Source organism: Podarcis pityusensis (genome assembly GCF_964106645.2).
Source record: "Podarcis pityusensis genome assembly, chromosome: 7".
Classification (NCBI taxonomy): domain Eukaryota; kingdom Metazoa; phylum Chordata; class Lepidosauria; order Squamata; family Lacertidae; genus Podarcis; species Podarcis pityusensis.
Genome location: NC_138031.1, coordinates 53,653,125 through 53,671,839, shown reverse-complemented (window position 1 = coordinate 53,671,839; position 18,715 = coordinate 53,653,125). Strand labels below are relative to the sequence as shown.

Here is an 18,715-nt window from a genome sequence, read left to right as displayed (position 1 = left end):
CACAGAAAGAATGCAGTTGGTTAAGTTGAGCTGTGGGCTCAGAAAGGTTGGAAACATCTGGCTTAGGCATTTGTACATATGTGGCCGTATTTTGTGGACTGGGGAGCATGTAAGAGTGGCTTGATTGGGATCTGCAGACTTGCACAGGACACTGGAGGAAGGTTACCAGTTTCTGGTGATAGCCCAGAAATGTACCTCCTTTTGAAATGCACCCCCGCTCCCCATCTGTGAATTATGTTGGTACAGCAGTCAGTACACACAGCTGTTTTGTTCCCATATGTAAGGGTATGGCTGTGCTTAGTAATTTGACTTCTACCCAGCTGGAACTTGAAATGCCTTATACTAAAGAGTTTATAGCTCTTTCATGTAACACAATCAGTGTTTCTGGGGTTTTTTTTGTAGTAGAATAACTTTATACTGGAAGAAAGCGAGCATGTTGTCTAAACAGAATGAAAAGGATTACTGTTGTCTTGTATTTTTTTTAATTAGTTTGCTTTTTATCTAGTAAGCATTCTTTAATTTTTTTGTTCATATCTCAGATGCTTCCACAGTCTGTTCTGCCGCAAACTTTTCACATTCAAAGCAGGGGGAGGGGGTAGAGGGGAAATTATACAGCACATCTTAGTATTTGTTTAATCTGGTTTAATTCAAATTTCATAGATGCTTTGGTTCACAGGGAAAACTGGATCATCACATCACACAGAGCAGTGTATTTAATTCTTTCCATTAAATAGAACAGGAAACAACAGTAAATGTACCATTCAGTCAAAAGAGAGCGTCAGTGAACAGTAGCTGAAGGCTGTTTTTAAACCATTAAAAACCACGGCTGCCCTGTACACACTTAAATTACGTTTTGTCCACCACACAACTGGGGATATCAACAGCATCTCATAGAAAAATGTATCACCATGTTTTCAAATTGTTTACATATGATATTCTTAGAGAACTTTGTCTGCAGAGTGAGATTCTCTTTAAATAGAAGAAGAGGGGGAACTGTTCTAGCTTCACCAAGGCAGTGAAACTGATTCAAAAGCAAACATACAAGGGAAAGTGGAGAGCAGGAATTAAGGAGGCGACCACATGGATCTTGCAATTCTTTAGAAGAATGAGGTGAAAAACAGGTAGGCTTTGCTGAAGACCTTCCACTATTTGGCACAATGAAGAAACAGCAAAGATCAGGCAGGGTAAAGAGGTAAGAACAGCTTTCATGTCACCCCTACCAGCTGTCCATAGCACAAACACACATTTTATCTGGACTAGATAAATGAGAAAAACTACTGTTCCCAGCTTTGTACTTGTGATTGTTAATAGATGTGAGATTTATCCCAAATATATCTCATATCAATGCAATGAAAATTTAGAACATCCATAATGAACAATTACGTGATTAGTGTGATTGTACACATTACTCTCAGCTTTTTGTTTGTAACTCTGTTATTGGTAAGTTTTTTATTGGTCTTGGTTGAAATCAAGATAAAGTCAAGTTCAATGGATGATCCCAGCAATGCATAACTTACTGACCATAACTGTGGTCACTCAACTCTTTTGAAAATGTTTCATATGTAGAATAGTATTCCAGCTGCAAAAATTATAGTAGTGTGACCATTCAACCATGTCTGTCTGTTTCTGCTTGGGCAATTGGCTTGGCAACCTACTTGACCTGGAAGAGTAATTTCTAGTCTTGGACAAATGGCTAATTTCAGGGCTGCATTAGACATGCAAGGCTGTGCATAAAATGTACCACATTAAAACTTCAAAATTTATGCTAACGATACTTCTGGTATATGCTGTTGTTTATTTTACTCATCTGCCATACTTATATCCTGGTGCACACTTTTTGTTTTCAGTGCAGAAATTCATTTAAAAGGACAGGTTTCAAAAGAACCTTACGTTCTTTAAGGTGCAACTCAGATAAGAAAACCAAAAGGGTTTCAGTAGCCAATAGGATTGGTGCACAGTTGTCTTTGAAAAATGCCATTTTTACAGGCTATGAATAAGAAAACGTTATTTCTCCAAGGGCCATTTTATTTGTACATATATCAACATAAACACAGCTTTGCTTTATTGGCATCTGAATTTTTATGCTTGTACTTGGTTGGTGAAGTTGACTGTTCTTGAACTGGAGCTCCTTTTACAATTATTAAAAGTGTGAGAAGTGGGTAGACTGAAGCAGGCTTAAATTACACAGACTTAAGAAAATGTACATATATGTACATATATGGAATGGTGTATGGAGGCAAACCCCATGGAATATAATGTTATTCACTTCTGACCAATCATGAATAGCACTGGTTGTTAGCTTTTGTGAGTAAGACGTACATTGGTAAATACATATCATGGATAGTTGTTCTCTTTCAACCGACCCTTATTGGTTGAGAACAGTAGAAACAATGATACGTTGGAGCATGAAGTTGTTACAGCAAGTGCCACATTTTTAACCAGTGCTTTTCTTTTAGAAAAGGAGATACTGGTACTGCATACCCATGAGTACCCCCAGAAAAAAGGCTCTGCATTGGAGCATGAGGCATGTGGGCATTCCTATTAGTAGAATATATAATAAAACTGTGGGGCAGGGTGGGGGAAAGAAGTGGTTTCCATTAAAAAATATATCAAAGAATGCTAATCTACTTAAATTGTAATAAGAACACAGTCCAAGCCAAATGGATGTACAACATGCATCAGTGTTGTATAATAACTGACTTGGAGAAAATATGGGAAGTTTTTCAGCTGCATTAGTGAAATCTAGCTTTGTATCACTAATGTTATGCAAGGCCTATACAGGACTGGTTCTTGTATACAAAATATTTTTGACCAGGGAAGGGTTTCTCACATGCTACATACAACTCCTTATTTTAAAATGACAAATGTCAATAACCACGGCTTCAAAAGAAGACAGGGGGCAACAGCTAGAAACAGAAATTCTGCATTGTGGTGGTAGGTAGCTCAACACTTCTCCACAGAGAACGCTGGTCTCTCTGGGTAGTAGAAACACGGTGAGTGAGATAAAAGAAGAGTAAGTGACAGAGACAGGGGGCGTGATTAATTCCATCAGATCACACACTGGTTTCATTCAGCAGCTGTTCACTGAGGTGTAAAAGTCTGCAATCTATTACGACTGCAGGAATGGCTTGGGGGAAGTAATATCTCCCACCCTAATGTATCAATAAATGTTTAATCAAAGCAGACATTTCTTTCACACCATTTTAAAGAAATCTTTTCTTTCTGTCTTCAAATTGCAATAGATAAAACTTGATCTTACAGAGGTAGTGGGGAGAGGGAGAAGATTCGGACTCTTTTAACACATCCAGTGCTGGCCTCATAAAACAACGAAAGGCAGGAAACTCTACTGCTAAACAAGGCTGTCAGTTCTACAACGGAACAAAACACCCAGTCTGCTCACAGTGAATTTTCTTCCCTAAAATTTCAAGTGTTATGAGAATTGTTTTCTACACATTCATTACAACGAGCTTTATGAAGATTGAAGCACATGACATGGGGGGGGGGACCTTTTGTGCATTTACGCTTATGCCTTTCACTGTGTCTGTCCCTTTATTGATTTCTAACATGTCTCATTTTGTTTGTTGTGGATTTATTAAAAACAGAACTCTTAAATGAGGGAGGAACACCTATCTGGTGCCCTTCTAGAATACGTACTCGTGAGTCATTATGAGTAGTTCAGGCCTCCTTGACAGTAGTATTTTCTAATTATTACATCCTGAACCCTAATTTGAAATAGAGGGGGCACATTCTTCATATGTGCTCAGAGATCCTGTCTTTAACTTACAGTTTTCAAAGTGTGATCCAAAGCTGTTGACACAGTTTCACAGCTGAGACTTTTGTGAAATTACACTTTAGTTATAAGGGCAGTCCATTTTCCCAATGATGCAGGTTGAAGACTTTTTTTTTTTTTTTTGCAGTACCTTGCAGTGGAAATTCACATGGAACTGAATTATTGGAAGGGCTGAAGCAGAACCCCTCCCAGCCTGAAGGCTCATGGTGCAGTTCAGAAACTGCAACTCTGGTCAAGTTATTTGGAGCATGTGCCTCCATTTTTGTGCACACTAAAATAGCTTGTTTCTTAACGGCTTACTACATTTAAAGCCTAAAATGTTTGCGTCTGGGTTATTGAAAGGTCTGTCATTTCTAGAATGCTTCTGATTCCCCTTAGAGGTCAGCCGCTAAGATCTTGCTTCATGACCCTCCTATGTCTAGAGAACATTTGGTAGATAAGTCAATCCACGTACGTCGGACTCAGTTTGAACTGCTGGTTTTGGCCATTAGAGCTTTTCATAGTTCAGGGCCAGGGGATATGAAGGACAGCTTGCCTTCATGCATACCCACCCAGCAGGCACAGCCCAAGAAATTTGGCTGCTTGTGGTGAAGGAGAATAGGACACCACCTCCCTATCCCATGTTAAAAAGCCAGCCGGACTGGGAGTTGAATTTCACTTCAACACTGGCAATAGGGCAGCATCTTCCATCATACCTGCAGCAGGCTAGTTTAGGGCACCCAGGACATGCCATATGATATATACAGCCATGTCCTACAACAGAGGGGACTGTCCAGGGAGCTCAGAAGGAACTACCAGGTAGGCTATTGCTCCTGATCCCGTTACATCTGCCACCGTTACTCTGCCTAATGGTAGGGCCAGCCTGAATATTAAGGTATGTAGCAGAGAAATCCCAGGGTTCTCTTGCTATCTGATGGGAGGGTGGGTTTCCTCAGTGCTGGCACCCTTAATTTGGAATGCTTCTTCCAAAGATGTTTGCCTGACGCCTGGGCAGATGCCATTTTGGTGAAGGTATTTTTTCATTTCCACAGACTTAGTTATTATTTTATGCCACTTCCTTTCATCTTTGGTTATATATTTTAACAATGCATTTTAATTTTTGAACTTTGCTTGATGTTTTTAACTTTACATGCTGCCCTGTGAAGATGTTGCTCTTTTTATTGTCTTACTCACAGTCATAACTGCATAATTTTGGAAGGAGGTGCGGGAATGCTAGGCCAAAAGCAGCTTTTTATTTTTAGAAAATGATACTATGATAGAGGTATAAGAATGGCACCAGTAGTGGCCAGCAGTCAATCAATTATTTAATTTCTTAAGTTACAGTAGATCTCTGTTATTTGAAGACCTAGCTGAATAAATTGTGTTGTCCTGGAATGCGATAGGCATTAGCATTACTTCAGAACATACAGTTTCCTAGTGATTGTTGAAATCCTGTTGTCTCACATTTATTCTACTCATAGGTGCTGCCATTTATTTTTTGATCTTTAGAAAAAGACTGAAAGTTTTGGGCACAGTGAGCTGTTGTGATTTCAGGAAGACTAAAAAACACACAGTTCAGTTCATTTTCATGGGCTGTCCACTGTAGGAGACTGTAAAAAATCAACGTTGCAATGAGACAAATGGCTGTGAAATTTAATCATGACTAGCCTATGGTTGTATAGCAGAGTTAGACACCAGACAAGGAATCTAGAACAAAATTAATGTTGACGAAGAGAACAAATCCATATTAACCAAGAAGACTTGAATAACAAGAACAGAACTTGAAATTGTAGTTATTTCTTCCAGCCCAAGCATCTTGCCCTATAAAACTATATGGAAATTGGGCTGCTGCCTAGCAATGTAATATCAATTTTCTCACTTGCACAGTATACAGAATTAAAAGTATACTGACTATAAATTCAGACTTCACTATTTAAATATTATCTACAATGGGAAGACTTTGACAATGCTTTGTGACAGTCTTCCCTTGATATCTCCCCAATGGGAAGTTTTGGATTATTAGGTTCAGAGTACACAACAGCAGAATCTGGGCATAAAAATTCAGTGTGGGAAATATTCTAGGCATATGACCTCTTAACACACAACACAATCTATTTTCTGAAAGGCTACTAAGCACCGCCATCCCATCCCATTGACAGTATCTATCTCTATATCTATCTTGTGTATTAACTGTAGTGATGAGAACCTGATTAAGAGTCACTGATGCCTCCTCAGAAATTCCACTTTGGGCTACCGTCCTAAATCCCATGCATAAATCCCATTGAAGTAAATGGGAATAAACTGTGCATAATTGGTAATAGGACTGCATACTTCCTTCTAAAGTATATTTCAAATTTTGTATGCCTGGTACCATTTCTGCAAGAATGACTCAGTTGGTAGACTGATGCCTAGGATATAAAGATGGCTACTGTCATGGATGAGCAAGCTTGACAGCTTAATTGATTGGCAAGAGCCTCACATTGAAGACGTAATGTTTTGCTCCCCACTGCCCCAAACAGGCAGCGTCTGTGGTTGTGCAGAAACTTCAGCTGCACACCATCAGTACTGCAAAGGAAATTCTTCTTTCTTCTTTTTCACATTTTTCTTTAAAAAAAAACAAAATATATGGACAAAACCAAATACAAAAGTTAAATAAATAAAACACTTAGACTCTGCCTCAGGGAAGCAGTGATCCAAGATTTCACCTTCACTGTTGCAGCCTGGAGACATGTGTCCTCTGTTTTCACTACGGCTTGTCTTCTGTGGACACCGAGGAAACGGCAAGTGGCTTCCAGGGCCTACAGGCAGGTTTCACACTAGACTGTCTCTCTGGTTAGACACAGGGTGTGTGTCATTGGATGAGGCCTGAGCTGTAGCTGAATCCATAGCTGCTAGACAGTGACATGCGTGGCCCGTGCTCCTCATCCTGCTCTGAGGTGTAGCTGGGAAATGTCTGTGCACGAGTCACTTTTGTTGAGCTGAGGCTGTGACCTAGAAGGAAAGGAGTGGGGAGGGGAAGGAGACAAATCTCATGAATATTGTTATATTTTAACAATTGCAAGTTGCACATATTCTTGATGTTAACAAGATACACTGATATTCCAGAAATGGTTTATCATTCATTTAAAAGACTATGGTAAGATATGTGTAAAGGGAGAGCTGATGTCAACAATAATTCTACAACCTATCTTGGGCTTCAAATATGTGTAAATAATATGGTGCTCCTGCAGCCTATATCCCCCCTCATAGACTTCTGGACACTGTAGTTTGTTAAGGATTGCTGGGAATTATAACTCTGTGCAGTACCCAGAATACTTTGGGGGGCATGTGCTCTAAATGTGCTTGAAAAGTATAGTTTGCACCTTTTTTGTTGGACCTGTTTATGTAATGTTACAGACCGTGATAGATTTGGAAAGGGGTGTATTCTTGCTCCACCTGTCACCATATATTTTTAAGCACAACACTGGAAGCATGCCAAATGAATGGGGAAAGGAAGGTAAGTCTCACATAGATTTCTCCAGTTTGCTCTAAACTCGTCGGTGAGTACATGCGAGCCCTTTACATTTGTCTCAAAACAAATTACAGTCACAGAACCTTTTGTAGTTTCCCCTCTAGTCTGGAGCAAAGATATCTATGGCATGAAGCTTGGGTGATTAGGATGACAGGGCCTTCTAATGCAATATTAGTGTTCAGCTTCCCCTGCATTCAGATTACAGAAGTATTAAAGGTTGGATTAGTATGGCTCAGGCTCCCTCAACTTCAGCCCTCCAGATGTTTTTGGCCTACAATTCCCATGATCCCTAGCTAGCAGGACCAGTGGTCAGGGATGATGGGAATTACAGTCTCAAAACATCTGGAGGGCTGAGGTTGAGGAAGCCTGGTATGGCTGGTTCTGCAAATATCTCATGACCATCTTGATCCAATCTGCTGGGGTAATGCAGTATATAAAAGGTAATCTCAGATAATTACTGCTTAAATCCACTGAAATTTACAAGCCAATCAAATCCACAGAAGGAGACCAATCAATAATAGTTATGAGCAGAAAAAGTACAACAGAAAATGGTGGTATCAGGGAGTGAAACCAGAGAAAGTACAGTGACTGCAATAATCAGACAGCGTTATAATATTACACATCAAATGAGAATACACATACGTCTTAACAGTTTACTAGCTGGGTGAATTAACCTTTGCTTTTGAAACCTTTAATGAAATATCATGGCTTAGATGTCTTTTGGCTTCAGGAAGCCTTTGTGTTAAAATGTAAACCGGCAGATGATTAATGAATGGGAAGTCATCAATCTATGCCGTTTGCTGGGATACCAGAGGCTGATTATAAGTTGCTTCTAATAGGTATTACTCTCCCACCAGATTCCACTTGCTGTGCTTATAATACACCAGAGGTTGCATCAGAATACACTGTGAACTTGATGATGCCTCCTTTAGAAAGATGCCACCTGGCCTAAACTTTTGTGCTTGTTACTGCAGAAATGCCAGTGTCATCCTGAAGATGTAAATCTTGTCCCCATCATCCTGACTTTTTAAATGTTCCCCAGTGGAATCTTGATGCAGACGTTTTATTTGTACTGATAAAGTTCATAAGGAAACAAGCAGCTTTTTATTCCTCTCCCTCCAAAAACAAAAATGCACATTCAAGATATTGCAAGCTGGTACAGTTCGTCACAAAACATTTTTACAATGCCTAGCCGTAATTTTTAAGCGGGAAATTATTTGACGCCACCTACAAAAGTTCTATGAAGAATAATAATAGCGGTATCTGGTAGTGCTTAAGTAGTTAGAAACATCTGAAACAGAGCTATGTGTATTTGGTTTTATCTTAAAAGTTCCCAAATCCTAGGATGGTTGTGGAGGCATGGTGGGGGGAAATGACAGTAGGTCATAGCCATGGTAATTGTTCACATATCACTTGATTTCTCTGCACTTGACTGATGTGTTTATCACCCTGCCTTATGCTTTTTCTTGTCATCAGGGCAGGGATTGAGAGCTTGTGGCCCTCCAGTTGTTGTAAGACTACAAATTCCATTAGCACCAGTTAGCATGACCAATGGGCAGGGTTGATAGGTGTTGTAGCATCTGAAGGGCTATAGGTTGCCTCTTCCCTGATCTTTTCTTCCACTGTCACCTGTAGCCAAACAGATTGTTCAGGCTTGCAACAATGCAACCTGTTTGGCAACAGTTAACATGAGTGTACACTCCATGACCCATGACTTCCTCATTCAAATAACCTTCAATTTAAAACAAGAACAAACAAACAGACAAACTAATGGCGCTGTTCAACTTTAGTAATTCCCAACAGATTACTGCTAAATGCAGGGCTTTTTTCATCTGGAACTCACTGGAACTATGTTCTGGCACCTCTCAGGTGGGCACAGGGCCAGATTTAGGTTTGATGAGGCCCTAAGCTACTGAAGGTAATGTGGCCCTTTATATGTCCAGTTGTCCTTTGTCAACAACAAATTGTCACTTTTTTGTGTTGAATATATGCTATAGGGTAATTTATGGACCTAATAGGTATTTAAAGCCATTTGCACATAACAAAATATGTATTTTATCAAAGTAATTGTTGAAATGAAATACATCATAGGAGCCTTCACAACACAAAACACTGTTGCTGTATGTAGGTTTTATTTTGTTTTTTAATCTTATATTTTGGAAATGTACATCCAGATTTTTCCCCTTTAATTTTTTTTGGGGGGTGCCCCAAGAGAGTGGGGCCCTAAGCTATAGCTTGTTTAGCTTATACGTAAATCTGGAACTGGGTGGGCGCCATTGACATTATAAGAGAACAAGGGAGACATTCATGGTGAATTCCGGCACCTCTTTTTCTAGAAAAACAGCACTGGCTAAACTTACTATAACACAACCTGTTAGTAGACAACTTACAGTGATTTCGAGTTCATTCCCAGTGTAAAATTTCCGCTTCTAGCAGCCAAGCCATTTATAAATAATGCATACAACTGTTTTCATATAAAGGGGGAATGTAATACATGCTTGATTCATGAGTTTGTGTGACAGATAGTTTAGATCTTGTCAATAATTTAGCAGTATTTAGGAACAGGATTTTTGTTCCAATTGAGAACAGCACTTTTGTAGTCAGCAACTGGGAAACAAATGTTCCTTTTCAAGACCGTATTGTTTCACTGGGGGCTGATTTTGGGCTGGTAGGTCACCAGGGCACTAAACTTGGTTCCAGTTGCTCCAGTTTTTATGTACACTTTGATAACACTCAGTCCCTGTAGGAAAATATAACAAACAGCCAACTAATCAAAGCGACAATAGTAATTGTAATAATGGAAGGGGAACTGCAGGAGGCTGAGGCAGGCAAGGGCTCACAGCCCAGATCCCTAGCTGGCCAGGTGGGGCTTGCTAGCTCTGAGTGGAGGGGTGTGATTCCTCAGCTGGAGTAGGCTTGGAACAGGTGAGGGTCACATGCCTTGTCAAACCCAGATGCTGCAATCAGCATGCAAAGTATAAAAGGGTAGCAGAGCGGAGGTGTTGGGTGTGCTTAACTACCCAAGCTGCTGGACCTTGACTTGGCTGCTCCAGGACCATGCTTCCATTTGGACTTTGGACACATGGATTGACTCTGCGCTGGAGGCTTTACAATACTGACCTGCTGCCAGGTAGGCCAGAGTGTGGGACATTTATATTGAAAATAAAGTGCCTGCACCAAATGAAGGAAATGGTGAAGCTGACCTCCAAAGCACTTTGTATTTATCACTCATAATTTTAAAGGAATTTCAAAGGAAAATGTAACCAATCCACTTTAAGTTGTTTAATTGCAATGGTTCAGTTGCCATCATTTTTAGAGAACACTTGGAGTGTTTATTCCTTTATTGTTGAGCCTTACACTGCAAGTCTCTGCATGTCTGTTGAGAGTCTCGCTGAATAGGACTTTCTGCTATGTGCCTGATCATTCTCAGTTTACATTGTTGTTGATTAATATCCCACCTTTTCCCTTTGACAGGGACTCAACACAGCTTACAACTAAATTTTATTTCAGTCCACTTACCTGTTTAAGGTGTTGTACAAGCCTGTAAAGTAGGTTAGGTTGAGAGGTTTTAATTGGCTCAAGGTGACCAGGTGAGCTTTACAGGGAAGCTGGGATTTGAACCTGATACCTGAGTGTGTTACTATGTGCATTGGGCAGGCTGTGTGGGGGCAATACAATGATGCTTGGTATCAAAACTGGAATGCTAAAAGCAGGTAACCTCTTGAAAGTTCCAGAGGGCACAAAACACCACAGCTTTTGTGTGTTTCATTGTGTGGGGGCCACAGAGTGCTTTGTATTGGAATTGTGTTTGGAAGTCTGGTTTTGTACTTTTCAGATGAAGCTAAATTTCTTCCACGCTTTCACCTCCACTTAATTCTGTGGTTTGTCTTGGGTGCCAAAATGTCTTGGGTTGGCCTTGATCCTACATACTGTAAACAGCCTGCAGATTTGCAGCTTTTTTATAATATGCTATTACTATTGTAATGTAACAGGAACACAGATATATTTCAGTGCTTGTCAGTTTATCAACCTACTTGTATCACCTAGACAGCTCTTTAATAGGGTTTTTTGGGGGTGGGTGTGCTCCACTGGGTAATATCTTGGCTGCCATCTTTTCTTTCTCTTTCTCTTTAAGTTGGTCTCTTGCAATTTATAAAAGCTGGGGGGGGGCGGTTTATGACCAAAGCACCGTAAGGTAAAGTGTCATTTTTATCTGAAGAGCTGATAGTACAAATTCACAAGCTATGAAAGGGAAAAAACCTACTAAGAAAGAAAGATCTGTAGCAACTTCAGAGTCAATGGGGAATTTGGATTACATGCTATTAAGGAGCTGAAAGAAGAACATTAATGGATATTTGAAGAATAAGATGAGAGCAAATGCTACTGCTCGTACAATCACTTAGATCTCTCTGGATTGTGAAAGTGATCCCTTCTGATCAGAAAAGTTCATAAAAATATTTTTAAAAATTTCCATTAGTACTGCAAATTCCTATATATTTGCAGAAAGGCATGGAAATAGCATTGCTACACTTTGGAGAAAGTGTGTTTCAGAGGTGCATCAAATTCTATTTTTATAGTCATTTTGTGAAGAAATGTGACACATGGGGGGGGGGGAGTCCTATGCCCACAGTTAATTTCCACTGGGACGAATGAAAACACTTATTTCCAGAAAATCAATTATTATTGCTGCTGCTATTAAGGACATAAAAAACTATATATATATATATATATATATATATGAGAAAGTTTTCAGAACAACATACTCAGAATAAGAGCACATGAAGTAATAGTTTGCCATGTATCCAGATTCAAATGTTTTTTGGACCACAGCTATAGCATAATAAGCAAGATCTGAAATCTGGTCAACATCCTATAACCTCCTTTGAAGCATTAAGTGGCAGCTTGCGTATGTTTGGGGGTTATTATGAATCAAATATCAGTGAAAAATCTTTCATATCAACAATATACAATTTATTAAAGTTAAGTTCATTCATTCAGCTGATATTGAATCATCATGTGATATACATGCACGTGTTATCTGATGCTTTCTGGCCTTTATTTTCTAGTCTAAGGCTCATGAAAATGTGATGCCTTGCTTAATAGCCTAAGCTGTTCATTGCTTTATATTTTGCTGATGATCCTCTTCACTGTCAGTACTGATCCATTTGTGCCTGCCTGCATTGTGACTATATTTGATTAAATGTGGTTGTTTATGGCTAGTGGTAAGATTCAACAGTAAGGAAATGCAGAAGACTTTCATTTTCATTAAAACAACTGTTTGGCATTTTAGTCTAAAGTACAAAATGTGGCTGTGGTGTAAAATGAGCATGAAAAGGCAAAAGAGGAAGACAGTTATTGCGCTCTGGTAGGAATATAATGATTCACCCTTTGTGAGAGTGCCTAGGGACTTCAGTTTATGGGCATGAACAAATAAGATAAAGTATAAAAAAATGGGAAAAATAGTTTATATTGGAATGACCTCGAATGACCAGAGATGTGAAGGAAGATATAAAAGTAATGAAAGAAACGCAAACCAACCAACCAACAGAAAGTGATTGTTGTGCCCAGGCACAACCCAAGCAATAGCAGTACACCAAGAAAACGTTATATGAATCAATGTATTACTGATTTCACATCTAAGCAGATTTATAAGATAATTTTCTTTTATATCCTTGAAAATTACCTCTAGTACCTTGCATTTCAATAGGCACCTTTACCAGCAGTGACGGATTTTTGATTTACTGTTCTGATAGTTCATATTACTTTCCCTTGTCTCCAATCATGCCACTGTAATTAATCAGATGCACCCTTATCAACTGCTCCGTATAAATACTTATCTATCCTATTGGATCTCCCTGTTGGTTGTGGCAATAAAATTGCAAGGTGGATGTAATATTAACATACTAATTTGATCTGCGAAATATTTCTCTGCTGGAAATTATTTATTACATAGTGAAGACCCGAGGAAGCTTTAGTGGTGGATTCCTGCAAGTTCAAGTGGGGACTTAGGAAGCTATGGATGGAAGGTAGTGTTTCGGCTGCCCCTTTCCTCTCTTCTCAGCGTTGTGATTCAAGGACCCGCCACCCGCTTGAGGATAAGAAAGACACCTACAGGGGATGGGGGTAGGCCAAGGCTTTGAAAACGGTATAAGTGCAATATATTCAGAACAAAAGGCTAAATTAATTGTAAATAATGTGTTGACGGAGGAATTCAAGATAGAAAAAGGGACACGACAAGGTTGCCCAATCTCCCCATTGCTTTTTATATCGGTCCTGGAGGTCCTGCTGAATATGATCAGAAGGGACCAATTGGTTAAAGGTATACAAGTTGGAGCAAAACAGTACAAATTGAGAGCATTTGCAGATGACTTAGTATTGACACTGCAGGAGCCAGAATCTAGTACTAAAAGGGTTTTGGAACTGATTCACGAATTTGGTCAGGTAGCAGGATTTAAACTGAATAAGTTAAAAACAAAGGTCTTAGAGAAAAATTTAACTGTGATTGAGAGAGAGAGGTTTCAGAATGAGACAGGTTTAACAGTGGTTAAGAAAGTGAAATACCTGGGGATTAACATGACAGCTAAAAATGGGAATCTATTTAAAGACAATTATGAAAAATGTTGGGCTGAAGTGAAAAAAGATTTAGAAATTTGGTCAAATTTGAAGCTTTCACTGCTAGGCCGTATTGCTGCAATAAAAATGAATGTATTGCCTAGAATGTTGTTTTCGTTGCAAACATTGCAAATTTTGGACAAAATGGATTGCTTCAAGAAGTGGCAGAGAGATATCTCTAGATTTGTCTGGCAGGGCAAGAAGCCCAGAATAAAATTTAAAATATTAACGGATGCAAAGGAAAGAGGTGGATTTGCCCGGCCAGACCTTAAACTTTATTATGAATCAGCAGCTTTTCGCTGGCTGAAAGAATGGCTGCTTCTTGAAAACAGACATTTTGGACTTAGAAGGTTTCAATAATGTATTTGGATGGCATGCATATTTGTGGTATGATAAGGTCAAAGCACATAAAGCATTTAAGAATCATATTGTCAGGAAAACATTGTTTAATGTCTGGATAAGATATAAGGATTTATTGGAAAATAAAACCCCAAGGTGGTTGTCACCGATGGAAGCGAAAGCACAGAAAAAGCTCAATATGGAGGCCAAATGGCCGAAATACTGGGAAATTCTGGAACAAGAGGGAGATAGATTGAAACTGCAGAGTTTTGAGAAACTAAAAAACAAAGTGCGAGATTGGCTTCATTATTATCAGATAATGGAGGCATATAATTCGGACAAGAAAATTGGCTTCCAGGTGGGAAAATCAAAACTAGAAACAGAACTGTTAGAACCCAAAACTAAGATTTTGTCAAAGATGTATAACTTGCTGTTGAAATGGAATACTCAGGATGAAACGGTGAAATCTGCTATGATTAAATGGGCACAAGATGTTGGACATAACATAATGATGGCTGACTGGGAACAGTTATGGACCACAGGTATGAAGTCTACGGCATGCAATGCCTTAAGAGAGAATATTATGAAAATGATATACAGGTGGTACATGACCCCAGTCAAGCTTGCAAAAATTTATCATTTGCCCGATAATAAATGTTGGAAATGTAAAGAAACTGAAGGTACATTCTTTCACCTTTGGTGGACGTGCCCAAGGATTAAGGCTTTCTGGGAGATGATCTATAATGAATTGAAAAAGGTATTTAAATATACCTTCTTGAAGAAACCAGAGGCCTTTCTCCTGGGCATAGTCGGCCAATTGGTGCTAAAGAAGGATAGAACTTTATGTATGCCACAACAGCAGCAAGAATACTTATTGCAAAGTATTGGAAGACACAAGATCTACCCACTCTGGAAGAATGGCAGATGAAGGTGATGGACTACATGGAACTGGCGGAAATGACTGGCAGAATCCGAGACCAGGGAGAAGAGTCGGTGGAAGAAGATTGGAAGAAATTTAAAGACTATTTACAGAAATATTGTAAAATTAATGAATGTTAGAATGATGTCAGAATGAAGTTAAGTGGTTTTAGCAGCAATGTCATAAAGGTGTATGTAAAAATGGATTGTTAATAGGTGAGAATCTAAAGCTATAATATATTAAGTTAAAGGATTAAGACAAAAACAAAGAGGGAAAGGAATTGCTGAATTAACCAATTGAACTGGAATACAAAAAAGGGAGGTGAGAGGAGGTCAGGGAAGCAAGGAAATGAAATATAAGATACGGAAGGATTAATTTGTTTTTAAGTGTTTTTTTATTTTTTTTCTGTACTTTGTATTTTGTATGTTTTTTTCTCTTTATTTTTTCCCTTGTTTCTTTTCTCTTTAACTATGTAATTTTTTGTTTCTGAAATTTTAATAAATATCATTTTTTTTAAAAAAAAAGACACATGGACGTAGTATATTAGGTTAATGGGCTAAAAAAGGCCACAACTTTATTGATTACAGCATGTGAGAGGTATTGGCTTAGGCATTGGATAAAACAACAGAGTGTGACTCCATCCCCTCTGGAAGGGGTGAGTCTAACAAGGGTTAACCACCAGTAGGAGGAGTCTGTTGATGCAAATACAACTGTAAGCTCCCCCTGATGTCACCGGGGGTCATGCCATGGCCCTAGCCACCAGCAAGGGCATCAGACAGGATCCACGACTGCCGGACTCCTTTAACAGAATACCCATAAAGTGGAGGGGTAGATGATGGCCACACCCTGCCCTCCAATACACAAACATATTCCAATGCCTAACTGCCAATACCTAAAAGTTGTGATGATTTGCTACGAGGTAGGTGAAAAACCAAGTGGCTGGTGCCAATTTGCCAGTTGGATAAAAATTCCTACCAGGCCCCTTGGACAACCAAGGCGACCAACCATAGGTCCATAGCAAGGTCAAGAATGAAGCAATGAACTAAAGGGAGGGTGGGTGATCTGTTGAAACCCAGAAGCGCAATGAGAGGGAAGCGCTGCCACAGTCGCATTTGAGTGGCTAAACCCCGCCCCCGAGCCTTCTCCCGATTGGTTGGCTGCCAAGGGGCACGGCGCAGCAGCAGGGACAGCTGAGCAGGGGCCGGAAGGCCCCCTGCCGAATGCGGGAAACTGCTCCCACTCACAACTCCTCCCCTCTGGGAGGAGGAGAGGCTCAACCAAGAAATGTGTTGCTGCTGTTAGCCTCTTGGATTTGGAGGGGGTAATCTCTCTACTTCAAACAGAGAGGAAAAAGGGACAGATCTAGCTCAGGAACAGATATATGGGCATTTGTATATTTAAACATCAACTTAGCTTCCTCCTTTCTCACATCTACCATTGTGTGTGTGTGTGTGTGTGTGTGTGTGTGTGTGTGCTGGCCGCTGTTGTGAATGAGAGGTTTGTCTACTATCTGTCCCCTGACTATTGGATCTTATGACTTGGGAGAGAAGAGAGCTGCTATTTCAGCCAATGATGTGACAGAAATTCTTTCCTGTCCTGCCCAACTGCCAAATTAGCTTCATTTGTAACCCTGATGCAGACAGACCAAAGTGGCAACAGAATATTGAGCTATGTGGTTTTCAGCATCTGCATCATCAGAAATGCTGCAAGGGTTTGATTGCACAAGCTACTCCTGGAGAAGTATAGTTGCAATCTTAGACATGCTTGACCTGAAATTCCTACTGACTTCAATGGGACTTTATTAAAATAATATCATTTGTTTGTTTATTTAAAACAGTTCTGCTTTAAAACCGTTCAAAAGTATAGTGCAATAATTTTAAAAACCCTATTGATTTCATTAGCACAAAACAGAAACTTTTGGTGTGTTTCCTGGAAAACATGGTTATGTTTGTGGTGTGTGATGAAATGGATCAGAACTGGCTGGTGCAGATATGCATCAGCATTAATATAATGGAACCAATTAAAAATGTCTCCTACTTCTCCCCAGACACTTCTCCCTTTTCAGATTAAATTTTTTTTGAGGACTTCAGGCTTTGGAGAGTCCTTGGAGTGGTTTTTCTTCTAGTCATAAATGTCTTTAGCTAGTAGTGTTAGGAATTCTAAAACAAACAAAGTAGTTGAGTAACCTGTTATAGAGCTGAACAGTTAAGCAGACAGAGGATGAAGGCAAGCCAATATTACAGCAGGTTCTTTACTCCCCATTCCGGCTTCACAATTTAAATAACAGACGTGAATTACCAATGTGCCTAATTTCCAATTTAATGTTGCCATCTGCAGGGATATCCTGTTCTTTATAAATTTATTGTGATGCATTCAACTGGGAATCTGAAGAGTAGGTCTTAAAGAGATGAAGGGTTTATATTTTTTAACAGTAAACTCAATTCCTCTGTTTCTAAAATGCAGGATAGCAAATAACTTCTATGGTAAAATAATTTTGGGCCTAGTTTTCTTAGTTTTTGTATGCAGTGCCATTTTACAAAGTTTTGATTTTTGTTGTTGTTGTAAAACAGAAACGCCCTTAGATCTGCCTGTCTGAAATTTTGCTAGGTTAATTCTATTGTATGTCTGCAGGTTTCATGCACCTATGTTAAAAAAAAGACCCAGAAAGTTATGGCTGCTGATATAAACAGGATAGCTTCCTATTATGAAATGAAGCCACTTTCTAAATGGAAGTGTATTGGGAAGCTTTTAATGTTTGACATTTTATTATTTTTTATATTTTGCTGGAAGTCACCCAGAATGGCTGGGGAAACCCAGCCAGATGGAAGGGATATTATTATTATTATTATTATTATTATTATTATTATTAATTTGAAACAAGCATGGTTATTCAAATTTGGAATTGTTTCCTATTCAAAGAAAAGTTGGTTTTCAAATATGGTTTTAGTACATTAGGAAATGGTAAAAAAGAAAATGGTAATTCATCCTTTGCTATAAATAACTAGATACAACAGCATATATACCCAGTATACTTTATGGATGCCAGTTTTGCTCCAAGATTAAAAGCAAACAAAAACTACAGAGCATAAGGAAGGTCAGTTATGTAACAAAGGAGAAATAACCAATAATCCACTAAAATCACAATGAGCAACAGTTGCATTTACAGTTTGTCTTCTTGGAAAATAAGACTGTCTAAAAGTAATTCCACTATAATAACCATATTTCACTTTTAGTTAAAGCCAAATCAATCGGAGAACAAAGCTAAGTGGTGTACTCAGCTGAATGCATCAGGCTGTGGCTGAAACAGCTGAAGTGTGGGATAACAATGCCATTAATGATGATGCGTAAATGATTTCTACTGAAACAATACCGAGAAATTATTATAATGGAACTCAGCCCAATAATGACTAAACCACCTTGATTACTCAGGACATTGATTCGGCATGATCAAAACCATCCCACTTCCAACCTTCTACCATTTAGTGGCTGTTGTTTTTACAGTTTCTAGCTACAGATTTTTACTTTTATTTTTCTTACCCTAGAGACTCAGCATAGCCCCAGGACG

At 39.1% G+C, this 18,715-nt stretch overlaps 1 protein-coding gene and 1 long non-coding RNA gene across 2 annotated transcripts in view; both read right to left on the bottom strand.

Moving 5' to 3' along the window:
- The window catches only part of LOC308481711, a 490,911-nt gene that overhangs the window by 130,828 nt on the left and 341,368 nt on the right, over positions 1-18,715 (bottom strand). The gene's annotated exons all lie outside the window — the stretch shown is intronic.
- Positions 628-18,715, bottom strand: part of DOK6 (docking protein 6) — a 189,573-nt gene continuing 171,485 nt past the window's right edge. Inside the window, exon 8 of the mRNA XM_081014274.1 lies at positions 628-6,760. Within this exon, the coding sequence (XP_080870400.1) occupies positions 6,621-6,760 (140 nt within the window). The 3' untranslated portion in view covers positions 628-6,620. The remainder of the gene's footprint in view (positions 6,761-18,715) is intronic.